The 27972-nt window shown below is 36.6% G+C and overlaps 2 protein-coding genes across 3 annotated transcripts in view; one reads left to right on the forward strand and one right to left on the reverse strand.

Annotated features, from left to right (window-relative positions):
* Positions 1-27972, forward strand: part of LOC112043940 (pyrokinin-1 receptor) — a 79236-nt gene extending 51264 nt beyond the window's left edge. The window contains exons 5-6 of one of the 2 annotated variants that reach the window (XM_052883439.1): positions 13479-13661; positions 18711-27972. In XM_052883439.1, coding sequence (XP_052739399.1) covers positions 13479-13661; positions 18711-18920 — 393 coding nt within the window. In that variant the 3' untranslated portion in view covers positions 18921-27972. Of the gene's footprint in view, positions 1-13478; positions 13667-18710 lie in introns of both variants that reach the window. The other variant, XM_052883441.1, reaches the window with a different exon arrangement.
* LOC112043941 (cholinesterase 1) lies at positions 2830-6027 on the reverse strand. The gene is made up of 3 exons (XM_024079629.2): positions 5783-6027; positions 3817-5105; positions 2830-3225 (listed from the first exon to the last, which is right to left on the reverse strand). The coding sequence occupies exons 1-3, from the start codon at positions 5957-5959 to the stop codon at positions 3003-3005; spliced, it is 1689 nt and encodes a 562-aa protein (XP_023935397.1). The 5' UTR covers positions 5960-6027; the 3' UTR covers positions 2830-3002.

The raw sequence follows: 27972 nt of genomic DNA on the forward strand, positions 1-27972 counted from the left end.
ATGAGGGTATATATTTCTAATGCCGGATCTTAGACTATTTGGTTTATAGTATCGATACACACTTCATATCGAGAATGACACTTGTTGCTTTTCTACTTTATAATAAGTACAAAAGCTAGCAGACGCCCCGCGGTTTCGCCCGCGTAGTGCCCTTTCCAGGTAGGCAGGATGTACCTTCCGAAGTATAAAAATAGTCTAGTTTTTGAGTTACATCGTAAAATCAAAATAATCAAGTCTTACCTCTTTGTATTATTAGTTAGCAGACGGCCACAATTGTGTTAACATAATTATTCAGTGTTCCAAAAATCTCGCGGGAGCGAAGGTTTTTCCAGAATAAAAGTCTTAAACATTAATCCGGGATATAATCTATCTCTACTTCATATTACTGTGAAACCGATTCAGTACTTGGGGCATGAAGGAGTAACAAACATACAGAAACTTTCGTCCCAATATTAGTGTTATCATATTGGTAAAATCTTGTAAGAGCCTTTTTTTTTTCGGGACAAAGAGTAGCCTTATCTTACTAGTTAATCTACTAACAAACATACATACACACAAACTTTCACCCTAATATTAGTGTTATGAAATTGGTAAAATCTTCTAAGAACCATATCTTTTTCGGGACAAACAGTAGCATTATCTAAGTAGTTAATCTATCCCCATTTCAAAACCAAATCGGTTCCGTAGGGGTGAAGAATTAGCAAACATACACACTTTCGTCTTTATAGTGTTAACTAGCGGAAGCCCGGGACATCGTCCGCGAGAAATTTAGCTTTTCGCAAATACCTCGGGAACCATGGATTTTTCCGAGTTGAAAGGTATGAGTTAATCCAGAGTAAAATCTATTTCCATTCCAAATTTCAGCCAAATCGGTTCAGTAGTTGCGGCGTTAAAGAGTAACAAACATCCGTACAAACTTTCGCGTTTATAATATTAGTAGGATGTTGTGATATTAAAATCAATCTTTATTTTCATTCAATTACAAAGTAATCCTCGAATCAACAACCACCTGATGAAATGTTTACTCTCTCACTTCTGAAAACCACTATCAATTTGATTTTAAAATTAAATTGAGCGATGCGAAGTAAATTGAAAATTTTACAGTACCTAGTAGTAGTGCACTAAGCAATGTAAAACTATATTTAACTATGTCTTTACTAATATCCATGTTTATGGTTTTCTTAATAATTCTTAATTTTTAGAATAATTATTTCCTTACTGTGGAGTATTTTAAAGAGCCGTGATAGCATAGTGGATATGACCTCTGCCTCCGATTCAGGGAGGGTGTGGGTTCAAATCCGGTCCGGGGCATGCACCTCTAACTCGTCAGTTGTGTGCATTTTAAGAAATTAAATATCACGTGTCTCAATCGGTGAAGGAAAACATCGTGAGGAAACCTGCATACCAGAGAATTATCTTAATTCTCTGCATGTGTGAAGTCTGCCAATCCGCATTAGGCCAGCGTGGTGGACTATTAGCCTTACCCCTCTTATTCTGAGAGGAGACTCGAGCTCAGCAGTGAGCCGAATATGGGTTAATGATGACGACTTACGTACTATAATGACTAATGTGGACCTTATATATACTTATAAATAAACAAGCTCAAGTAACATATTTATTGGTTTAGTATAGATAAGCAGTCGGAAATAGGTTAAACTCATTCAGTTGTGTGCGGTGAAACACACATTTATCTACGCTATTAAATCAGGAAGGATGTTCGCATTCCCCAAAACAAGAGCACAATAAAAAACAGGGTTCGGTCTGTTCTACTTATAATGTGACATTTATTGCATTCTGTCTCGTTAATAAGAATTACTGAAAAAAGAACAATGTAAGTATACAATTTATGTTTAGGTGAGTACACACTACGTCATCTAAAGATTACGATGTGTGCGGGAAAATTAAAAAAACACACTAATATAGAAGAAAGTTTGTGTAAGTGTGTGTGTGTGGGTGTGTATGTTTGTTCCTCTTTTACGCTGCGGAATTGGAAATAAATTTTACTCTGGATTAACCCATAGGCTACTTTTCATCTTTCACAAATGTCTTCATTTATTGCTTTTGTAATCTATATTTTATAATTTTCGGTGTATTATCATTTCATTTCATCCCGGAAAAGTCATTGATTCCCGCGGGAACTGTGAAAAACTGAATTCCACGCGGACGAAGTCGCGGGCGTCCACTATAACTCCACTAATTTAACTTTAAAAGCTCTGCCTCATTAAGACGGCATGGTCGCCAGCAGGCCTGGCTACTTCTGGCATCCGAAGGTCGCCAAATCGAGTGGCCATGGCGTCTCAATAGTCAGTTCGTTTACATCGTCAGGAACGGACGAAGAAGAAATCGTCTTCTTTGTCTTGTTTGTGTTGTAAAAAAATAGAAAAAAAAGAAACTATGGATTCATCCTTATAAATCAGATCGAAGCCAAAGTGGTTTTATTTAACTGTATGGAGATTTACAAAAATATCCTGAAAATTTTTCAAGTTACGATCAGAATACTCATTAGTTAGATGAACTATCCAAGGACGGTTTACACAAGGACGGTTTTGAAATTCTATTATAATTTTTTCAGTATCGAAACTCATTATTTACAACATCAACATTTTCGAGCGAGCGTCCAAAATGGCGGCTGACTGGCGACTGAGTGGGCGAGGTGCAGTTTACCGTGTACATTATAGTGGCAACGTTGCCAAGCCGCCAGAGTATCCAGAAGCCACGTAGAGACCTATAGCTCGTGGCCACGCTTCTGTGACATAATACTCGTACATGATAATTTAACATGTTCACTTATTTGTAACAGATAACACAATTAAAAAAAAAACACAACACAATGATTTTCTTCTTTATTTTTCCTTAACAGAGTCTTGCTGTAAACAAGGCTATTGTAGATTATAGCGTCCTTGGGCAACTTTTATCTTATTATAAAACTGATATGCATGTAGCTCTAGTACTTTTCTTAACAACAGCATTTCTGTTTGAATAAACTAGAAGCATTTCATTTCCTATTCGCCGTTAAGATTCCTGTATTTTGTTGGTAAAATCGGCGGTATAGGGTTACGGTAGTGTTTGTCGTAGATGTTTTCCCAAAATAGGTATCTGTCTTTCAAAAGATATTCTTGCACTTCTAACGTCCTATTGATCGACATGTATCGCTGTATGTCCAATTCGACAGGCGGCCATTCCGGTAAATTTAAATCTTCTTCCAAATCATCAGATATCGGTTTCCTGAAAACAAATATCTATTACCTACAGATTCAGAAAGTACTCGTATTACAATAAATTAATATATTTTTATAAATTTAATATTGAAACAATAAATGAATATAATTTTACAAAGCTAATATATTGACTACATATTATATAAAAATAAAAAAGGAAATGTACTAAATTTATATTATATCTAAAGACTCAGGCGTCGTAGAATTCGTCCTAATCGATGCTTATTGGTAAAGTGTCCAGAAGGCTGGCAGTATTGCCACGTTGTTTATACTCGTATTTGAATATATCTAAACAAAATATTTTATTTAATATTAATGGGATATTAACAGGCAGCTAAAAAAAAACCAGTGCTGAATACTATTCTATACTCCTAACATACCTGTAGATTGCGTCAAATATAGAACTTATTCGGTTCTATGGGGGTTAGTTCAGCTTCACCCAATAACAAACAGTTACACCTAGTTTTAGCTGCAAACAACTAAGTTTACATTCAAGTTTCACTAACTGCTGCCTGCTCCACCTACTTGCAGCCAGCCAAAACTAAGTATAACTGGTCTTCGGCTGTTAGCCGTATCATAAAGATAAAAAAAGCCTTACCCTTTAATCATAAAGTTCAACCATATTTTCTTCATATAAATTTTTCGCTGCCGTATATCATCCGACACGTCTTTTTCGTCGACGATGGTAGAATTCCAAAATCCATCTAAAACTCCAAATGTCTGAGCACAATGATTTGCACCGCGTTTGTCTGTGAACGGTATTGGTGGTAAGCCGTCCTCATAATAAGAGTACTCGTACAAATAAATCTGACTATGACCAGCTTCAACTTGAAGTTTAACAGATCTCAGCATTGGCAATGCGTACATAACATCGGTGAAATAATATACGAAATCTAGTACCGTTTCTTCACCTACTGGTTTGTCGCTAAAGTAAAAAGAACGCACCTCATTAGCTACTTTCTCTTTTTCTAATTTGTTTTTGAATTGTAGATCAGCTGGCAGGAAATCGGAAAACTTTGTATTCATTTCATCCTTCCAAGTATAAAATTGTGGTAAACGAAACAATCCATCCATGTGTGTAAACCCATATAAAGTTGGGAGTTTTTCGAAATCACCCCTTTTTAACAAGTTAACTGGACTGTCCTCGAGGAATCTCTCCTCGCCTATGTCTCGTTCTATACACGGTGCCATGAGAGTGACAGAGTCTTTCATGTTTGTGACTTGTACAGCACTTAGAACGTCGTGCGGAATGTTCATGTAGAAGTTTTCTAATGCGTAAATATCATCTACATATTGAAATCCTAGTAGCTTTGCGTACACTTTAGCATTTTCAACAGGATCTAATTGTACACTGAAGGGGCAGAGGCCACCCGCACTCTCTGGTATAACTTTTTTGATAATTCCTCTTGCCATTTTCGAAAGCAGCAACATATCTACTGAAACAGCACCAGAACTAAAACCTGACAGTGTAATATCATCAGGATTACCACCGAAATTAGCTATATTTTTATGCACCCACCGAATTAACGCTACCTGATCTTTCATGGCAGCATTACCGGGAATATCTTTTGTACCCAAACAAAGAAAGCCAATAGCCCCAAGTCTGTAATTAAAAGTTATTGCTATTACTTTCTGCGTGTTTACCAATGACTTCGGGGTAAACATATTTCCCCAACCGGTTACAAATGCTCCTCCGTGGATATATATTACTACCGGTAAGTTTGTTTCGTTCGTCTCGGGTACATAAATATTTGCTATAAGACAATCTTCTTTGATTACTTTAGATTCCGGAATCACAAGTGCATTGAGTATATTACTTTGCGGACATATTATTTCTGTGTCTACGGCTTCGAAAGTGTCCGACCATACAGGCGCTGCAAGTGGAGCCTAAAATGAAAAAAAAATACGTTATTATAAATCATCATCATCATTATCCATATTCAGCTCACTGGAATTAACCTCTTATGAGCTCGAGTCTTCTCTCAGAATGAGAGGGGTTAGGCCAAATAGTCCGCACACTGGCCCAATGCGGATTGGCAGACTTCACACACGCAATATTTAAGAAAATTCGCAGGTATGCAGGTTTCCTCACGATGTTTATACAGATAAAGTAGTAATTAATTATTTACATTCCTGTCCAACTAACTTCTCAAATATTAATCTATGTACGATCGATGTGGATGTTCGGATGTTATGAGGCTCTGTCTACGCTCCGTGACTTCAGTGACTTCTGTGGTAGATATAGCTTGAGTGGTCAGCCCCGACATATAATATTTGGTATATTATTAATAATAATATGTTTCCGACCGATTTTTTTTTTTCAATCACATACCCAATCTCATTTTGAGATTAATCATACACGCATGAGATATTATAGTGGACAAGTGTGTGTGCACTCTCACTCTTATAGTCCGATGAGACGGCAGACCGACACGTTCTCCTGTTCTAGGTATATTAACCTAATAATAATTAACGTAATTATTTAATAATTAATAACATTTTTTTTTATAATTTTCTAATATTGTATTGTTAATATTTTCTAATAAAACTAAAGGTATAGTAACCTTAAACCTGTTTGCCCCTTTCGGTACAGTAGCATAAGGAATACCGTAGAAGCTGTATACTCCATATTCTGGTTCTCTATAACCTCTCACTGGACCTTGAGATAAATATACTAATCGTGAATTATAGTCACATAATGTAGTGACATAGAAAGAAGATAATAAAATAAACCAAAACATAATACACTAAAAACACAACAAAATACACATTTACACGCTTAACGGTTCAAACGAGAAACTAAAATAGCACACGACTATTGTTTATTCCTATTAAGTAATAATATTTACTTAATCAATCGTAAGATAAATAGTAATAATGATGTTTAATTTCGTTTTAGAGTTCTGTGAAATATAAAATAATTATACACTTATGAATATGTTTTTTTCAAAACAAAATAATATGAATAATATAATAATATAATTTAAAACCGGTCAAGTGTGTGTCGGGCCTTGCGCAGTGTTTGGTTCCGCATATTAAATTAGCACTTTCTATAAATACTTAATTAATGCATAGAAATACCGATAACGATACCTCACATGGAATAGACGATAAAAAAATCATCCTCACTTTACATATATAAATAGTATCCAAATTTTTTTTTTAATTTTCTTTTTACCATTGTAATTAATATACATACCCATGCCTTTCAATATTATAGTTCTAACAGACTCTAAGTTATCTTACCGACAACTTTATCTAATTCATTGACAACGGAATATGTAAGCCATTTGGATGCTTCGAGTATGTTTTCTGTGCTTCGAGTACGTTTTTTAACCGACTTCAAACAAGGAGGAGGTTATCAATTCCTCGGATTCCTCTTTTTTTTATGTATATTCACCGATTACTCGAAGACGCCTGAACTGATTTGAAAAATTCTTTTTTTGTTTGAAAGGGTATACTTTTCAGTTGGTCCCATAGTAATCATGTCATGGCGTTGGCAAAACTGGGGATCACTGTCCTCAAGTCTGGATTGAGTCGAAAAGCCCACAAGCCAGTGGGTTTGGATCTTTTAACAAGCGTGTCCGATGTTGCATTTTGTGCTTCTTTATTTCTTCCTGAATGGGGATAATGACTAGGTTTGAATATATTGATTTTTATGATACATTCGGATAAATAGGGTCAACGTTAACTAATTTATACATAAAAAGCAAAGATTGTCTGGATATTTGCAAAATAAATGAGATTATAAAATTTCAAAAACTATTAAAAATATTTTATCGTAATTAGATGAAAATTCATACAGTTTTAGCTTCCTTACATTCAATGTGACATTTTTTAATAAATGAACTATAAGCACAAACGCACAAATAACAAAGATATTAGTAATTTTGTTTGAACGCGCATACAGATCTAACGATCATTACATTGGCTATGACGTCATTATTTGAAGCCATTTTGTATGGGGCGTTTTTCAGGGATCCGCGGCAGCGCCGCAAATCTGACTCTTTAAATCCCTGTAGCTCCGAAAGTTATGATCGCAGATACCCTGTTCCTTTTACAAAATTGCTTTACTATTAGTATACTCTCAATTTTTAAACAATTTAAAAAACTGTCATCATCCCTATTGTTGGTGTAGTATATGTCAACAGCCTAGGCTGTCAATAGTTTATTCTATAAATACAAGCCTCGCACAAGTGGGGGGCAGTTGCACTTGAGCAGTAGTGCGTGTTACGATTGATTAAGTAAGTAGATTCAGTGTTCAACCCAGAGGAAGTAATTAACCGAGAGATTAACTGATCATCATCAGAGAGTACACAAACATTACAGTTGGTATTTCCAAGTATTGGTCTATTTAAGTGTTGCGTGAGTACCAAGGCGCATTAGCAGTTGTTCTTAATATTCTATTCAGCCCCTGTAGCTAAGTGGTACGACAATTCTCTTTCTACGATCGCTACGAAAACTAGAAAAATGTATGGGAATGACAGATCTTGATCACGTGATCTGTCGATAGCAAATATCATTCCCATAGATTTTTCTAGTTTTCGTAGCGATCGTAGAAAGAGAATCGACGTGCCACTTGGCTATAAGAGCTTGGCTCTATTCAATTAACGTGATGAATGATGATTTTTTTTCTACGGAGCCTCTACGGCAAGCAGCCGGTTCGCTACACATTACGAAATGTGTATGTATTGCAACAGTTAAGTGACCCCTAGTTAACACAATTTTATAACATAGAACGATTAACTAGTATTGTTATCTATTTTATGGTATTAATGAACCGGATCTAGATACCTACTGACGAAGTAACCTACAAAGAAAAGATGGTTATAGTAAAGTACCAAGTTATCTATACTTATAATAAATCTGTAGAGAGGTCAATTCTGTATCTGAAATATATATCCAAAATAACCATCAGGGAGTGATTAGTGATCGATACTTATGCCAAAAATGCAGTCAGTAAAATTTTTGTTTGTCTGTCTGTATGTTCGTTATAGAAACAAAAACTACTCGACGGATTTTAACGAAACTTGGTACAATTATTCTTCATCTCATTTACTCGTGGGCAGTTTATAGTATACTTTTCATCACGCTACAATCATTAGGAGTAGAGCAGTGAAGGCAAATATTGGGAAAACGGGAGAACTTACTCCATTTTTACAGCGATACTACTGTAAGGGCTGGATTAAAGAGGTCTAAGGGCGGACGAAGTCGCGGGCGTCCTCTAGTTATAAATATATTAGATACTAGCCGACGCAGTTCACCTGCGTAGTTCTCAGTCGCGTAAGACTACAGGGATAAAATGTAGCGTATGACACTCACAAATAACGTGGCATTCTAATGGTAAAAGAATTGGTTCAGTAGATCCAGAGATTACCCCCGACAACACATATTTTACCTCTTTATAATATTAGTATAGATACCCAATGCCAGAAAGTTACAATTAACCTGATTACATTTGTTGACCTATGTGTTCTCAGCAAATAAATGAAAGCAATATAATTGAACATATGATGAAGCTATCTGTGAGAAGCTATCATATGTGACGTCCAAAATTTTGCCTTACAAAAAATCTTCATTATGATAGCTTTAGGGGTAATATAAATTTTTTAACAAAGGGAAAGTTAGTTTGAAAGTAAACTTCAGGTCAAAATGTTCCCTGGGTATTGGGATACAATGCTAATGTTGTAGAAACTTTGGGATTTCAGCTTAAACCAAACATTTTTTTGTTATTCTTTACAAGTTAGCTCTTGACTACAATCTCGCCTTTGTACAATCTCTTTTAACTCGCTCTGTAACTAGCCACGGCCGAAGTTTCCACCAGCCAGACCTGGATCAATTCAAACCTCAATCAGCCCAGCCGGACATCGAACCCAGGACCTCCGTCTTGAAAATCCATCGCGCATAGCACTACGGAGGCCGTCCCATACACTGTTGTATTTTCCTTTCATGAACCTTGTGTACTTTCTCAACTCCTGTAAACTGTCCACTTTTAACCCAATACCTCTACCAGTCTTACCAAACTTTCCTTCCCCGCAATTCCTTGTTGTCCAAACTTACTTACACCCCTTATAACTTGATCGTCAGTGCCTGACCCTACCTAGAGAAAATTTAATCGTCAAGTTTGCTTGCAAAGTAGGTACCCTAGATAAATATTTTATTAGATAATAATTAATTGGTTGAGTTTAATTATTAATTAGTTGACTTAATTAAAAGTTTAATTAATTAATTATTTATCAAATTGTAAGCTAATTTTCACTATTAATATTACGAAACGAATGAACAAAAATACGTATGTATATTAATCGTAACATCTAAATAAGTTAAAATCAACCATATTTTGATTTTCGGTACAAGTAAGTATACATAATTTTTAAATAAGTAAGTAAGTATACATAATTTAAGTTAACTTTTTAAATTAAAGATAAGTCTAATACGCCGTCAAAATGGGGTTCTATTTTGGGGTAGGTATTACTAATTTACCCAAACTGGGTTGGGGAATTTCATTATTATATGGGCGCCATTTAGACGGTAGCCAAGGTACTTACCACCCCTCGATTGCCTAGCAAAGGCAAAGGTTGCTCGTAAATCTGGACTATTTTTGGTGAAACGGGTGGATTCTGACTTTGGACTGTCATTTTAGTATTCATTTCGTATTATTATTCGTATCGTATTGTCCGCATATAGCGACTGTTGCGTGCTTTCAGTGAGTGTTGTTAGATATTACTTTATATTCCTAAAATAGTTTATTTAACCTTATCATCATTATTATCCCTTTTTTTTCTTTTTTTTTTATTCTTTACAAAATAGCCCTTTAAGATAATCTCACCTGATGGTAAGTGATAATGTAATAAGATGGAAGCGCGCTAACTTGTTAGTATGGGAATAAAAATCCTCTTTCGATTTCTTCATGACATCGTACCGGAACGCTAGATCGCTTGGTCGATCGCTTGGATCGCTCGTCTTTTCCGGTAGGGTGGTAACTAGCCACGGCCGAAGCCTTCCACTAAATTCCACTTCTGATTATCGGAGGAAGACTAAATCACACGGGCTAATTATCGGAATATCGTGGTATGTCTGGACTAGCAACGATCGTAGATCGTTAGATGGGCCTCAAAGCGTCGCGGAATTGTCAAGGGTTTCACACATTGAGTACGTCATCACTCGTAACACATTTCTCTTTATTCATATAGTGTTTTTACACTTCCAAAATGAACACGAAGGCATAATTAAGGGATTAAAATAAAAAAAAAAACAGTAAATATTTTTTTAAGTCCACGTCCACTCACAGCATGCGCTTGTTACGTACTAAGATAAGATGTGCGTGCACGTCTTTGGGTAATGACATAAAATTGTGCGTTCTTTAGTATGGAGGGGCTCATCTAACGATTTATGTCCATGTGGACTATGTTCTACGCTTTACGTCAAGGATGGCAAAATACAAAGTAACACAATACCGTTGACTTCCTTCTACAGGTCTACCATCTAATTACAATATTGATCAAGTATAGCGCTGATACTATCAGATGTAAATATTGTATGTATATGTAGGATTAACTAGCGTATAGTAAGGGGATGAAAATTCTCACTCCATGCGGTTTCTACACGACATTGTACCGAAACGCTAAATCGCTCGGCGGTTCGTCTTTGCCGGTAGGGTTGTAACTAGCTACGACCGAAGCCTCCCACCAGCCAGATCTGGGCCAATTAAGAATACCTCAATCGTCGTCTTTTAAATCCGCGCGGTGGATTTAAATGACGACGATTGATGTATTCTTATTCTTATATATCACTAAATAATTAAAGCCTCAATAGCTCAACGGTAAGAGCGGTTGGACTCATCACCAAGGGGTGTTGGGTAAATCCTCACCCCGTTGGTCTATTGTCGTACCCACTCCTAGCACAGTCTTTTCCGACTAGTTGGAGGAGAATGGAAATATTGGTTATATTATAAAAAATATAGCAAATATTCTCTTAAAAAAAAAATACCACTGCGCCATGGAGACCGTCGAAATGTTCAAAGGAAAAAAAAAATACCGTTTTAGTACAAAGAGGAAACAAACCAATTTTGTTATGGCCGTACAGAAAATTCATAACAAGTAGGCAGTGTTATATGGTTAGCGGAGGCACTTACATCCCTATAGCCACTAGAAAGGTCGCCTATAAATCTGAAATATTTTCCGTAACAACGCCCTGATTTCGTTCAAGTGGTCCAAATATAAATTGTCCGTAGCCTAAACTGTGGCTGAAGTTGGCCGTTTTGTTTACGAAATTAGGCAATTCATGTTGACTCATAATTTTACGGCTGGCGAGTTTTTCTTTGGCATTTAGCGTTTCTTTTAGTTAGTGTGGGAGACAATTGTGAGTTGCCGTTTATTCTTGTCATTTTTGTTGGTATAATTAAACTAGCGGACGCCCACGACTTCGTCCGCGTGGAAATCAATGTAAACTTTCAACCCCTATTTCACCACGTTAGAAATTGAATTTAAGAATTTCTTGAATTGCATTATATTTCGTATTTTTTTCATGATTTATGAACAAAAACTAAAATAAAAATAGTAGGGGGTGAAATAGGGGTTGAAAGTTTGTATGGAAAATCGTTAATTTTTAGAGTTACAGTTTGAACTTTTTTTAAAACTGTACGCTAGTTTATCCCCGTATTTCTACGGGAATGGGAACCACGCGGGTGAAACCGCGCGGCGTCTACTAGTAAGTTATGAAATGACAAGACTTTTATACCTTTATTTCTAATTTGTTTGTTGGTAAACAGTGCACATCGAGTATGGCTTTAGTATAACATAGATCATAATTAACAGAATAGGCAGGCAATTAAATTCAAATTTCATTATTATGAAATACTGTGAATTATATTAAATTTTTCTGTTCATGTTTGTTTAGGTATTTCTTTGATACCTATTAACTTCAACAGCTTAAAAAGTCTTATTGCTCTTTGACAGACAGATAAATCCCGCAGATGGAGATAATATTTATCTGAAAAGTCTGAGTTAAAATAAAAGAGATAAATAAATAAAAACCTTAATCCACGAGATTGAAGTCTTGAGCGTAGTTATAGAAAAAAATTGAAAGATCTTACAGATATAACTAAGTAACAAAACAAAACATAATTAAGTAAGGTTAATTATAAAAGTAATTATCCATGGTACACCTACCTACCTAAAATTGCACACGTAAAATGGAAACTTTATAAACATCTTTAACTTCACAAATTGACTTTAATTAAAATACCTAATAATATTAAATTTTATATTGTATACTGGATCCTTTACCTTTGGATATGGATGGGTACGTAGGTATATTACAAGAAGATAACAACATTATGGCTTCCGAAACGCTGGTAGCACAGTAAGCGGTCGGACTCGTCACCGAGGGGTGGTGGTTCGATCCGCGCCCCGTTGGTCTATTGTCGTACCCACTCCTAGCACAGTCTTTCCCGACTAGTTGGAGAGGAATGGGAATATTTACAAAAAAAAATAAAAAGATATAGCAAATATTCCTTTAAAAAAACGGACATACAAGTAGGTACATGACGTTGCAAAAGTGCTTATAAACTAAGCCTAATTAAAATTAATGAATTTTGAATTAGAATCTACCTTCATGTATAGACCTACCTACATGTATAGACATTTAGGTACATACGTCAAAACAATTGATTTTAACATTTTCTTCGTTTTATTGTAGTCAGCCAAAGCCTTAACTAAAAAAATTGTGTTCCTTCGGGAGGAGGAATGTCTACTAGTATAAAAATATGCCAATTGTATTTTTAACCTATTAGTCTTCTCTCAGAAAGCGTGGGGTTAGCCTAATAGTGAACTACACGGCCCAATATGGATTGGCAGACTTTACATACGAAGTGAAAAAAGAAAATTCTCAGTCATGAAGGTTTCTTTACAGCGTTTTTCCTGCACTGTTTGAAACACGTGATATTTAATGTCACAAAATGCATATAACTGAAAAGTTGGAGGTGGATGATCCGGACCGGATTCGAACCGAATTCGTGTGAAAGTATGTAGGTATGTCTGTTTCTTCTTTGCGCAGCGAATAATAAAGCGATTTGGCTAAAATTTGGAACGAAAATAGGCTTTACTCTGCATTAACACATTGGCTACTTTTCATACCGGAAAATTCGTAGTTCCCGCGGGATTTGTAAAAAACTGAAATCAGTTCATTGCGTGCGAGTATTATATAAAAACCTGTTACCTATATAATAATGTTTTCACCTATTGTTATTTCTGTACACAGTTGACGCTGTCAATGTGGTGCAGCAGAGACGATCCCCGGCTAGAGCGGACCTACAGCGCGTTGCTGGCCTCCAAGAGGCAACGTGCTGCGTCGAGAGCTACGCAGAGGCAGCGGTACCCTCGATTGCTGTGTCGCCTGTCCACTGCCTCGTCTCAACTGGGCGACGCGCCGCCTCGAGCGCAGGTTAGGTCAGGCAAACACATACATCTTAGCTTTGGGAGAAAGGTGGAGATACTGGTTAAGGGCTTGCTATTCCTTTTTCCAGGAATTGGTCTTTATATTTTAAATATCATAAGCACGTCTTGCCATCAAGCATCAATTGCACAGGCCTGTAATTGTCATAAGAAGAATAGAAAGGTATCCTCGACTGCTGTGTCGTCTATCCACTGCCTCGTTTCAAGTGGGCGACGCGCCGCCTCGAGCGCAGGTTAGATCAGGCAAACAGATACATCTTAGCTTTGGGAGAAAGGTGGAGATTCTGGTTAAGGGCTTGGGCTTATCTTTTTCCAGGGAAAGGTGGGTATGGTCTAAAGATTTTAAATATCATAAGCACTCGCCATCAAGCATCAATTGCACAGGCCTGCAGTAATTGTCATAAGAAGATTAGAAAGGTATCCTCGACTGCTGTGTTATCTATCTACTGCCTCGTTTCAAGTGGGCGACGCGCCGCCTCGAGCGCAGGTTAGGTCAGGCAAACACATACATCTTAGCTTTGGGAGAAAGGTGGAGATACTGGTTAAGGGCTTGTATTCCTTTTTCCAGGAATTGGTCTTTAGATTTTAAATATCATAAGCACTCGCCATCAAGCATCAATTGCACAGGCCAGTAACCGCCATAAGAAGAATAAAAAGGTATCCTCGACTGCTGTGTCGTCTATCCACTGCCTCGTTTCAAGTAGGCGACGCGCCGCCTCGAGCGCAGGTTAGGTCAGGCAAGCACATACATCTTAGCTTTGGGAGAAAGGTGGAGACTATGGTTTAGGTTTTGGGCTTACCCTTTTCCAGGGCATTGTGGATATGGTCTTTAGATTTTAAATATCATAAGCACTTGCCACGGCCTGTAACTTAAGAGTATAAGATGAGTAGAAAGGTATCCTCGACTGCTGTTTCGCCTATCCACTGCCTCGTCTCAGCTGGGCGACGCATTGCCTCGAGCGCAGATTAGGTCAGGCAAGCACATACATCTTAGCTTTGGGAGAAAGGTGGAGACTATGGTTAAGGTTTTGGGCTTACCTTTTTCCAGGGAATTGTGGATATAGTCTTTAGATTTTAAATATCATAAGCACTTGCCATCGGCCCTTAACTTAAGAGTATAAGAAGAGCAGAAAGGTATCCTCGACTGCTGTGTCGCCTGTCCACTGTCTCGTCTTAACTAGGCGACGCATTGCCTCGAGCGCAGATAAGGTCAGGCAAACACATACATCTTAGCTTTGAGAGAAAGGTGGAGATTCTGGTTAAAGGCTTGGGTATTCCATTTTCCAGGGAATGATGGAAATGGTCATTAGATTTTAAATATCCTAAGCACTCACCATCAAGCATCAATTGCACAGGCCTGTAACTGCCATAAGAAGAATAGAAAGGTATCCTCGACTGCTGTGTCGTCTATCCACTGTCTCGTCTCAAGTAGGGGATGCACCACCTCGAGCGCAGGTTAGGTTAGGTCAGGCAAACACATACATCTTAGCTTTGGGAGAAAGGTGGAGACTATGGTTAAGGTTTTGGGCTTACCTTTTTCCAGGGAATTGTGGATATAGTCTTTAGATTTTAAATATCATAAGCACTTGCCATCGGCCCTTAACTTAAGAGTATAAGAAGAGCAGAAAGGTATCCTCGACTGCTGTGTCGCCTGTCCACTGTCTCGTCTTAACTAGGCGACGCATTGCCTCGAGCGCAGATAAGGTCAGGCAAACACATACATCTTAGCTTTGAGAGAAAGGTGGAGATTCTGGTTAAAGGCTTGGGTATTCCATTTTCCAGGGAATGATGGAAATGGTCATTAGATTTTAAATATCCTAAGCACTCACCATCAAGCATCAATTGCACAGGCCTGTAACTGCCATAAGAAGAATAGAAAGGTATCCTCGACTGCTGTGTCGTCTATCCACTGTCTCGTCTCAAGTAGGGGATGCACCACCTCGAGCGCAGGTTAGGTTAGGTCAGGCAAACACATACATCTTAGCTTTGGGAGAAAGGTGGAGACTATGGTTAAGGTTTTGGGCTTACCTTTTTCCAGGGCATTTTGGATATGGTCTTTAGATTTTAAATATCATAAGCACTTGCCATCGGCCCGTAACTTAAGAGTATAAGAAGAGCAGAAAGGTATCCTCGACTGCTGTGTCGCCTGTCCACTGTCTCGTATCAACTGGGCGACGCATTGCCTCGAGCGCAGATTAGGTCAGGGAAACACATACATCTTAGCTTTGGGACAATGGAGTCGGTAGTTACGGTTATAGGTATGGTCATATTTTTTAGAAAACGGCATTAGTCAGCCATTACACGGGTGATGAGTCAAGGCATGTCACTTGCAAGTGTAAGGGTATCTTCGGCTGCTGCTTGTTCGCTACTCAACAGTTTTGGGCTCACTTTTTTAACCGACTTCAAAAAAAAGGAGGAGGTTATCAATTCGTCGGAATCTTATATGCATCATTTGACATAGGTGGTATAAAAAAGATACTTAGAATTACTATTTAGTTATGAAAAGTCAAGTCATTTGACTTGTGAGTATAAGAATAGAAGGGTATCCTCGCCTTCTGTGTCGCCTGACCACAAAGTAAGGTCAGAATTTTTGTTAGCTCTGGGAGAGCTGTGGAGCATTTAGTTATGGTTTTGTGGTCATACTTTTGTAGGGAATTGTGGTTTGCTTATAATTTAATCTAAGCCTGGAGCGTTGTTTAGGTTAAGCAAAATATCCTTCCTTCTGAAGAAACGCAGTCAAAGTCGAGGGCGTTATTGTTATAACCTATGTATACTATTGTTACATTATTTATAATCCGTATTCATAAACATTCCTCAAGACTTATAAAAACATTAGTCATTATTTCTATATTTGAACGATTATTCATTATTGTAACATTATCCTATTAAACTCGTAGCTTTATCATTCAGATAAAATATATAATTAGCCTAATTGCTTTTAGATTCTAAGAACGCACTACATTATAATATTATTCAGTTATGTTGGTAACCTAAAAGAAAGTAGATATACTTTTTTAAGGTTACTTTGGTTGAGGCTTTATTTGAGGTTGGTAACCTCAAATAAAGTAGATATGCTTTATTTGAGGTTACCTACATAATAATTATGTATATTTCTCTAATACCAAGACTGTACCTAGACACTTATAACCACATATTTAATTACTAATTATCTAAAATGAATTAATAAACTAAACAGTTGCGGTAAAAATATTTGATTTATTATCAAGTAATAAAACATTAGGTACCTAGCTATGTTTCTGATTATGATTAATGATCCCGGCAAGTACGGGAAAGAAAAAAGGAAGTCGTAACTTGTCTCGAGATGCCATAAAGTTGCCAGTCTGTTGTCTACAAGATTTATTTCATAGAGTGTTTGTGTTTCAATCTACTCCCTTTACCATGTATCATAAAGTTGTTGATGTCACTTGGATACGTCCACGTTTTGATCTTTCATGGCTGATGGCTTGCAGTTTCCATTTTAGGGTTCCGAATCTCAAACGGAAAAAACTGAACCTGTATAAGGTCACCTTGGTGCCCGCCTGTCTGTCTGTCAAAGCCCTTTATTTCGAATGCGTGGAGGTTAGGGAGAACAGCAGGTAGAACATAATAATATTATGATGTTATTTTTCGCTTTTTATTAGTTTAATGGATACTTTTTAGATTTTGAAGTCGGTTGTATTTTTTTTTACCACGTCAATATTGAATATGCGCCTTCTAGGTTAAGGTGTTCAATCGTAGGCGGTATCTTTACTTGGCCACAAAAAACATATGTAACTTGGCTTAGAATATAAATAGGTATAGTATGAAAAATAAATAAATAACTCACCTGTCCTGACCATAAATCTGTGACCAATTAAAATTTTTTTATTCTTTACAAGTTAGCTCTCGACTACAATATCACCTGATGGTAAGTGATGATGCAATCTAAGATGAAATCGGACTAACGGTTAGGAGGACTGAAATCCACACCCCTTTCGGCTTCTACACGACATCGTACTGGAACGCTAAATCGCTTGGCAGTACGTCTTTGCCGGTAAGATATATATCTTTAGTGCCTGAGCCATGGCACTGTAAGTTGCTGCACCCACCCACACTGCGGGGGTTGTAGGGAGCACCCACGCAGGTTATTTGCGCTATTGAAAGGGAATAACGCAACGGTATTCTCCGATTTCACTTGAACCATTAAGCTGCCGAGAGCTTTTCCTGTCTACTACCCCGTAATGTAGCCTTGTTAGTCTAGCACTTAGCCTATGCGTCTTTGGATCCTGAGTAATAGTTTCGTATATCTAATCTTCTTTTAGGGTTGGGCTAAGTCGGTCGGAAAATATGAAGTACGTGATAGGTTATGGTAATAAATGAAACTCAATACAAGCATAGACTTATATTCAATATAGCTGGGAGCACGAGTACAAAAGAAAGGAACTAATATTCAACTTATAGAAGGCTGTGTGTCGCTATGAGTACGCAGGCAAAGTGAAAGAGATCAATAGCAATTGCACAGAGTAATGTGTAGACAGAGTAAGGCATTGTTTACACATTTCTAACAGTACGAGTAATAAGTTCTTATTTCAAGAAATTCTTAGTAGCAACCCAGATGCTACGCCTCCTTGTCTCGGAGACCATGTCAAAAGCTCTGGTCCCTGTCATTATTTAAGCTACCGGATAGTAGGTACATCGTTATAGAGTCAAATATTATGACCATAAATCCGTCAAATCGCATTGTTATAGATCAGCCCCTGTAGCTGAAACTTTAGAAGCGGCAAAAACTTCAGCTGGAAGAAGGCACCTAATGATTAATAGCTCCACGGTTAAGCGATCGGACTTAACACCGAGATCATGGGTTCAATCCTTGCCCGTCGAACTTTTGAAGTACCTGACGCAATTTTTCTGACTAATTGGTGGGGAAAAGGAAAGAGAATAGGTCATAAGGTCATATATAAGAGACGGTATATTCTTCTTTTTTAAAGGTGGATGATTGTGAGTTTTAAAGAGTCTAATAAGTAACAACAATAAGGATTCAATGTTTTTTCTTTTGCAGTCCTACCACCGAAGAGATCTATCAGTCGTGAACGAGGTGCCAGGCGCGACCTGGCTCTGGCAGCAACGCCTTGTTGAAGGATCAGATTCGTTCACTTCGCCGCGAAGCATCTCAAACTCCAGTTTACACGAAGTAGACCAGGAGCTGAGTGGAGAAGAATTGGCAACCTTTTTGTATCAAGTAAATTGTAATATAGGCGGAATTACTTGAGACACGTCTGTTTAGAGTACCCTGAGTGGTACTCTAAACAGAGCTGACTATGTAACGGCATAAGTGCTTGGTGTGTAATCGATCGAACGTGTCGGAGTGATCAGAAGAGTTACGTGTAGAAAGAACTTTATGTGTACGAGTATTTTCTTGAGCTTGTACTTTTTGTATAGTTTGACCAGAAAATTAAAATGACGTCATATTGCGGAAAGAAGAGGAACTAATTTTATCACAGACCACCGTAACTCTGTGAATTTTTGAACTTAATCAGCTTACTAATGACCAACATCAGGGGTGGCAAAGCGCAAAGCTACTGTTACATATGCTCATTTCAAGCACGAAAGCATGCTACTATTGACCACTTATTAGCATCTGAATCGCAACATTGCTAATGAATGCGCAAGAATCAACAGTCATGCGATTTATGAGCATGCTACTTGCTGCGTGCTTATTGAGTATGCTGGTCGATCAGCATTCCTATTCTGTATTCTCTTCACCTTCATCTCTCGCTGTCTAACACGATACTATAGACAGAGAGCGTTAGATACATTCGATTAGCATGTGTAATTGGAATGTTTGCTTTGAGCATGCTTAATCAGGAGCATACTTAAAAATAGCATGCTTATTGCTAGCAAATGTAAACTGATGATAAGCATGCTCATATGGAGCATACTTAATAGCACGTGTTTTCATGCTATTTTAGAGCATGTGTAACAATACCTTTAGATTTAACGTTTTCTAAGTTCTGTGTAAGCACTCTGAATCTTTTTTTTATACTTCTGGTCAGACTTTGTTATGTCAGGTTGAGTAAAGTCAAATCAGTCCAGTCTACGTCCGTTTTCAAGTCAAGTTTAAAATTAGAATTAGTAAATAAATCCTTTTCCTTGCCTCTCCAAAAGATGTTTTTACAAATACCATGTACCTATAAGTATGTGCCTAAGCATAAGTATGTGTTATAATAAGAATACGTACTGTAAGTAACTAGATACTAAAAACCTCTTTTAAAAAATGTTCTCTCTAAAATGTCGACTGCAAACATTTCCTCGAACCCTCACCAAAATGTAGGTACCTACCAGTTAATGGATCTGTTGTTATTGCAAACAAATCACCGATTACCTGAACTGAAATTAACATTTATAGCGCTTTTTTATTTTGATAGACGTTGTTTTTTGCAATTTATAACCGAATATTTTGGTAATTAATAACCAGGCGATGAGGAAATGTTACATTGAACTAATTTTAAGACAATGGTCTTTAAAATCAAATGATGAATGTTAATGTACGAGTAATTTTTATCTTGTTTAAGTAAGATGAAATGAAATTTACGCAAATCTAAGATGTATTAGGTCTTTACATTAGGAAAGCGGCGTTTTGTTGAATGGGAAAATTGGGCATGTATCAATATGTGCACTTTAGCACGGCTAAAACTAACGAGACACAACGTCAGAGTTTAACCGACTAGTTTCATATGGGACCCTTGGTCATGAGCTAGTTCTAGCAACGCGGCGTGAAACAAACATTTAATATGAATAACAATCACGATAGTTTAAATTCTAAAATATTAATAATTTTCATTTCATGGTTATACATACATATGTATATCAAATTTAAAGAGGAGATATTGTTTACAACAGTCTATAAATATATTTACCAACACCACATCGCTGAAAAAATACATGATATGTTTTTCATTCCAACGATTTCGTTTTGAAAACGTTCACCTTCAGAAAAAATGTGAATAGAACGAAGATAACGAAGAATTAAAAGCGAATCCATCTCAAATCACGTCAGTGAGCGGCGGGCTTCGTTGTGATTGATGAAACAGTTTTAATTCACTGGAAACAAATCGGAGAAGTGAAAAAATTAGGCAATCTAAACTCCCTTCAAATGTTTTATTAATTCTCATACAAAATTTTCAATAAATAAATCTGCAAACTATAAATTTTCAATAAATAAATCTACATACTACCTGTGCTTATATCAAATAACAGCTATTTTGTATTCTTTTTCTGCTTTAGATTTTTTCCATGTAAAACGCCATTTTCATGTGTAAGGAACTAATATTATAATTGATCTCTATGGTTGCTAAGCTTTTCCATCTTGAGGAGAGAAAAGTTTTTTGTTCAAAGGAGATGGTCAAATAAGGAACTAACTAAGTATACTATACCGTTAAAAAATGAAAAAAATGCCGTTTAAACAGGGGTATTATTTAAAATAAATAAGTGGAAAAATCGAACGAAGTAACTTTCCAAAAATAAAAATAAGTTTTCGAGATAATACAAGATGGCGCCCTTTTAATAGTTCACAGTAAATAGGACATCAATCCACTTTAATTACGCTCTTTGTACCTATTGTATATCTTGGAGAGTTAATATTAATTTGACTAAAATACAAGTTAATTCAGAAATTCGTGATCAATCAAAATTTCAATGGCTTACGACTTTTATTTTCCATTTTTAGCACGCATTTTACCGGTTTTTATTACATTACTAGCTGACGCCGCGCGGTTTCACCCGCGTGGTTCCCGTTAACGTAAGAATACGGGGATAATATATAGCCTTTAGCCTTCCTCGATAAATAGGCTATCTAACACTGAAAGAATTTTTAAAATCGGACCAGTAGTTCCTGAGATTAGCGCGTTCAATCAAACAAACAAACAAACAAACTCTTCAGCTTTATAATATTAGTATAGATTTATTCACTACAACGATTATCCCTAGGCTATATACAATTATGGACCATCTCCTTTGAATGTATTCATTGATTGAAGAGTTAACATATTTTTATAGTAAAAAAAACTATTAATATTGTAATCTAATTACATATTGTACCTACGTTGGAAACTTGGTGGCCTAACATAGATAGAAATAAAATAGATAGACAAATAAAGAAGCTAACGATTACTAAACAAATGACTAGCTGTAATATATCTTGCTATATAGGTTCATGACTTTGCAAAAGGGCTTTAATTTATATTAGCTTCACTCATGTATATGGTGATAAAGTTTTAATATTCAATTGAATTTCATGATTTATGTTCTCAAATTTTAATTAGGTGTTTACAGCGTCTATACATATATTATACCTGTAGGTTGAAAACTCGGAATTTTCTTTTAACATCGGCCGTTTTAAACCATTGGTCGACGTTCTTTTTATTTTTTTTTAAACATATACGGATATCTGTCGCATTTATTGATTGATATTGTATATGCAGTATAATTGTAAAAGCAAACTTAAGTTGAAATAAAACTTTTCTAGGTAGGTACTAGACTACATTTAAATTTGCGATTGTAAATAACACCACATTGGAACATATTTTAGGTATATGCCTACATTTTCTTCTAAAGGTTGTTGTTTTCCTGTTTGTGTATTATAATACGATAAATTAAATAATAGGAAAAATTTTGAAATCGGAGAGGGCAATATTAAATGATTTTACCTCAAAACCAACACTTTCATACAAAAATAAATATTTCATTGTAATGGAAATTTCTCCTGGATTAATGTTTATTTATACTTATTTTCTGTATTATTATATCAATATATATATTTATATACGGAGAAAAATATTTTTAAAATTCGTATGCTCGTTTGGTCTTGCTGGCCTATTTACTATTTTGGTCTTTATTATCAACCTATTTGTAGAATGCAATCATAGACTAATGAGTAAACAAAGAGTCTATGGATGCAGTACATACCAAAGACAAAATACGTAGCTATGTTGACATCTGTCAGATAGTTGAATACCCCACACCACCCCCACACTACGCACAGTACAAAGGTATAAAAGACGAACGCCAAGCAGAGCCGAGTTTAGTCTGAGTGAACAAGCGGGTGAAACACTACATTGGCGACGAGGTGAAAACAAAAAAAGAAACAAAAACTGTAAGTAGTTTTCGTATTCCGTAAAATTGTTGTGTTCTGTTATTTGGTAATTAGCAAAATCGCTGCTCCAGACTACGGACCTGGTTTTTGGCCGCCGGTCTGGTTTGCAGCGACTAAGCTAAAACTTTTCTTCATCGAAAATAGTTAAATCGCTAACCAGACTACGGACCCGGTTTTTGCCTGCCGGTCTGGTTTACAGCAATTTAGCTTAAACTAAGTCACTGTCTATCTAGACTACGGACCCGGTTTCTGCCTGCCGGTCTAGTTTTCAGCGACTAAGCTAAAAAAACAGAGATGAGGAAGAGAATACTTAAAAGCAGTAAAAAGAATCCAACAATGCGGGTACTCACTTTTGATAAAAGGCAGATGGTCGAATGTTATATTATTTTTAGTACTTTTGCATAATTAATGTCGTTTATGGTTAGTAGAATCATCGAATGAAGTAAATTATGTGTGATGACAAATATTTAATAAAAATATTCTTAAAAATGTATAAAAGAGACATGTTGAGTGGCAGGGCAATCTGAGTGCGCGAGTGATAAGTCAATAGCTTGTATAGTTACTTTTGCTGGGTAAAGCAACCCTTAAGCCGGGATAGCATCCCGCCGGTGCTCAGTGAATGGTAATTAGCTCGCTGGAACTGACTGTCGCTGCGCGAGTGATAAGTCAATAGCTAGTATAGTTACCTTCGCTGGGTAAAGCAATCCGTAAGCCGGGACAGTATCCCGCCGGAGCTCAATGAATGGTAATTAGTTGGCTGGAACTGACTATCGCTACACCTGCTGCTGGTGATACAGCCAGTATGGTGGTTGTAAGTCGGTATATTCCGCAGTAAATAAGTACCCACGTAATTTGCCTGCTGCAGTGACTGTCTCACAGCTTGTACTTAATGAGAATGAAAACTCCGTAGCCACTGCACTGTGGATATCTCCAATGGTCCCGATTCTCAAGGAAAATGGAGAAATACGAATTTGTATTGATATGCGCCGAGCTAATACAGCAATAATCAGAGAGAATCATCCTCTTCCTACAATGAATCAGCTACTTCCAAAAGTTAGAAAAGCAACGAAATTCTCTCGACTTGATGTGAAAAATGCTTTTCATCAGATTGAACTTCACCAGGATACTAGATACATCACAACTTTTATTACAAATAAGGGCTTGTTCAGGTATAAGCGACTAATGTTTGGTATATCTTGCGCCCCGGAATTATTCCAGAAGATAATGGAACGAATTCTTACAAAATGCGAGGGAACTATAAATTTTATAGATGATATTATAATTTTCGGACAAAATGAAAAGGAACATGATTTGAGACTGCGTAAAACATTAGAAACCTTAAAGGAAAACAATGTTTTACTGAATAATGACAAATGTATCTACAATGTAAATAAAATCGAATTCTTAGGACACGAGCTCTCAGCTGACGGGATAAGACCTCTTGACAAATATATAAATAATATCCGAACTTTCAGGGCTCCAAATACGATAGAAGAATTGCAAAGCTTTTTGGGATTAGTAAATTTTGTAGGTAAATGGATATCAAATCTAGCAACTCTTACAGAACCACTCCGGAAGTTGTTAAGGCTTAAATTGAACAAAAATGCAAATATCAAAAAGTTTTGGATAAATGAAACTGATAATGCTTTTGCAGAACTTAAAAAAAAACTAACTACTATTAAAACTTTAGGCTATTACGACCCTGAAGATGCAACTCAAGTTTTAGCTGATGCGAGTCCAGTTGGTTTAGGGGCCGTACTTGTGCAAATTAACTCTCATGGCCCACGGATTATAGCATATGGAAACAAGAGCTTAAATGAAGTTGAGAGGAGATATTGTCAGACTGAAAAAGAAGCATTGGCTCTTGTCTGGGCAGTCGAGCATTTTCATATTTATTTATATGGGAAGAAAGAGTTTCAATTGATCAGTGATCATAAACCATTGGAAATAATATTTGGGAAAAGCTCTAAACCGTGTGCTCGTATAGAAAGATGGGTTCTTCGGTTGCAGTCGTACAATTACAAAATAGTTTATCGACCGGGTAAGACTAACATAGCAGACCCTCTTTCCAGACTTTGTGCCAGTGATTACAACTACCCAAATTCAGTGTTGGGAGAGAAGGATGAATATATTAATCAACTTATTGAAAATATAAGACCTATAGCAATACCACTACAGGACATTGAAAAATTTTCTAGCGAAGATCCGGAAATCGCTAAAATTAAACGAGGTCTATATGAGAATACATGGGATCCTGCTATAATGTATTATAAAATATTTGAAACGGAATTATGTTTTCAAAATAACATTTTACTAAGAGGAAATAGAATTGTTATTCCAGTTGCTTTGAGAGAAAAAGTGTTGAGAGCTGGCCACGAAGGACACCCTGGAATCGTGTGCATGAAACAACGGTTGCGTACCAAGGTTTGGTGGCAAAAAATCGATAAAGATGCAGAATCAATAGTAAAGAATTGTAAAGGTTGCACATTAGTATCGGCTCCAAACCCACCGATTCCAATGAAGCGCCGCGAATTGCCTCTGGAGCCATGGATTGATGTCGCAATGGACCTATTGGGACCGCTACCTTCGGGAGAACACTTGTTAGTGATAATCGATTATTACAGCCGTTACAAAGAAATAAAAGCAACTAAAGATATCAGTTCAACACAGATAATAAAGATAATAATGGAAATATTCTCAAGACTAGGGTACCCAGTTTCAATTAATGTAGATAATGGAAAACAATTTATCAGTCAAGAGTTTAAAAATTACCTTAAAGAATGTGGTATATTACTTCACAACAGCATTCCTTATTGGCCTCAGCAGAATGGAGAAGTAGAGAGACAAAATCGAAGTATACTTAAACGCCTTAAGATAAGCCAGGTAGAAAAAAATAACTGGAAAGAAGATTTGTATAATTACCTAATGATGTACAATAGTACTCCACATAGTGTTACAGGCAGAACACCAGCCGAATTATTTTTCAAAAGAGTTTTCAGAGACAAAATCCCTTCATTTCTGGACATTGAAAATAATAATAGCAGACGCAGACAAGGTTAGAAAGGAAAAAGGTAAAGCTTATAGTGATCGCAAAAGAAGAGCTAGAAATCATTCTATAAGGGAAGGAGATAAAGTGTATATAAGAAATTTTCACAAGGAAAACAAATTGGCTACGGAGTTTTCACCAATTCCTCACACTGTCACAAAAAGTAACGCAGGAGCAGGAGAAGTAGAAGTAAAAAATAGTGAAAATGGCAAATGTTATCGTAGAAACGTTATACATTTAAAAAAAGTTGAAGGAGGATGGAGAATCCAAAATAAAAACCAGGAAGAAGAAATTTTGACTGATGATGAAGATAACGAAAATTCAATTGAAAACGACCAGTAGTATATATAAAAATAATTAGATCTTTATTATTTAATTATTAAAATAAACTATTGATTAACAGTGAAATAATTGTAAACTATCTGCGAGAATAAATGGTTGGACAAATTAACGTGTTAATATGAATGAAAATGAAAAAATAAAAAATATAAATAAATAAATAAAAAAAAAAAAAAATAAAGAAAAAAGGGAAATAGATGTAGAATGCAATCATAGACTAATGAGTAAACAAAGAGTCTATGGATGCAGTACATACCAAAGACAAAATACGTAGCTATGTTGACATCTGTCAGATAGTTGAATACCCCACACCACCCCCACACTACGCACAGTACAAAGGTATAAAAGACGAACGCCAAGCAGAGCCGAGTTTAGTCTGAGTGAACAAGCGGGTGAAACACTACACTATTAAAATTAACATCAAATCAATTGACAAAATGACATCTATAGCTTGGCAAATTTGTTCGTAACGCTCCCAATGGTCCGCGTGGGCCGGGACGGGATGACCCGCTCGCACGACTTCATACCCGCACAGTCCTTCCCTCTGCCCCCGCGCGCTCGACTTCACACCCGCACAGTCCGTTCCCCCCGACGCCCGCATATCATGAGAGTGTCATCAACGAACTTGCCAAGCTATGCATACTGTATGATATCCACCAGTAAGCACCGGATGACATTTATTACATAGAATCTCAATTTCGTATATAAGTCAACTAGCTTAGGTCAAAGATAGTGAATAAGCCTGCAGATCCTTCAAAAATTTCAAATCAAGTGTGCATTTAACACACTTGATTTGAAAGTGTGATAGCTTATGAGTTTAAAAAAAAATACACAACACAAAAGTGCAACAAACAATATCAAAAATAATAATTTTATTTGAGCTGTATTAAAGGAAAGCTTTTGTTGGTTATCTTATTGTGAAATTCACAGTTAAAAATGTAAATTTCTGTGAGTGTGTTTGTTCAGGTGCGATGGAAAACTGTACAAATAAAACCAACGTTCGTTAGCGCCAGGACTTTTCAATTGAGACGGATAATAACCACTCAGTGAGTTTAAAAGAAATGAAATGGTTGTGGTATTTTTGCCAATTCAATGATTTCTTCACTGCGGAGGAGGAATCAATACCGGGATCGGACCGAAACAGGCCATGGGTTTGAATTTCTTGACTTTTTAGAGGAAACGACAATATTGGCCATTGAATTCATACATATTCATCACTGGCGGACGACTCCGTCCGAGGAGAAATCAATGTAAATTTTCAAAACCTTATTCACCTATATTTCACCTTATTAATTATATTCACCTTATTACCAATTTATTTACATGTTTGTAGTGCTTGCCCGAAAGGGCTCTAGCACGAATAGCTCTTCTTTAAAAAATACAGTAGTTACATTAAAATACAATATCTGCCTATTCACTTGACTCCTAAATGGATGACCGGTTCATCGTATCCGTTACGTGACGTGATGTAAACAAATACAAAGTAAACTAAGGGCAATAGGCGAGCACAGTATCATGCTCCACGCGCTAGAGGAATATAAAGATTTTTTAAATAGCTCACAACGGTAGATTAAAACCGCATTCCTTGACTGTCGGCTTCTTCAACGCAGACGGGCTTTTCGATAAAATACTCGCGGGCAGCGAATCGTTGGTACAATAAACAATGTAAATATATGACTGGTTGGTGGGTAAAATACGAAATGTATAGATATGTTATAGGTTAATGAAATTATTGTACATGTTTTAATTGTTTGTTGTTGATAAATAAATGCATTTATAATATTA

Source organism: Bicyclus anynana, chromosome 9 (genome assembly GCF_947172395.1).
Source record: "Bicyclus anynana chromosome 9, ilBicAnyn1.1, whole genome shotgun sequence".
In the NCBI taxonomy this organism is placed as follows: domain Eukaryota; kingdom Metazoa; phylum Arthropoda; class Insecta; order Lepidoptera; family Nymphalidae; genus Bicyclus; species Bicyclus anynana.

Coding starts and splice junctions, on each gene's coding strand:
- LOC112043941 (XM_024079629.2), bottom strand. CDS start 5,959: ATGTTTTGGTTTATTTTATTATCTTCTTTCTATGTCACTACATTATGT. Junction 5,106..5,782: donor AAGGGGCAAACAGGTTTAAG/GTTACTATACCT, acceptor TTTTCATTTTAG/GCTCCACTTGCAGCGCCTGT. Junction 3,226..3,816: donor TTGAACTTTATGATTAAAGG/GTAAGGCTTTTT, acceptor ATTTGTTTTCAG/GAAACCGATATCTGATGATT.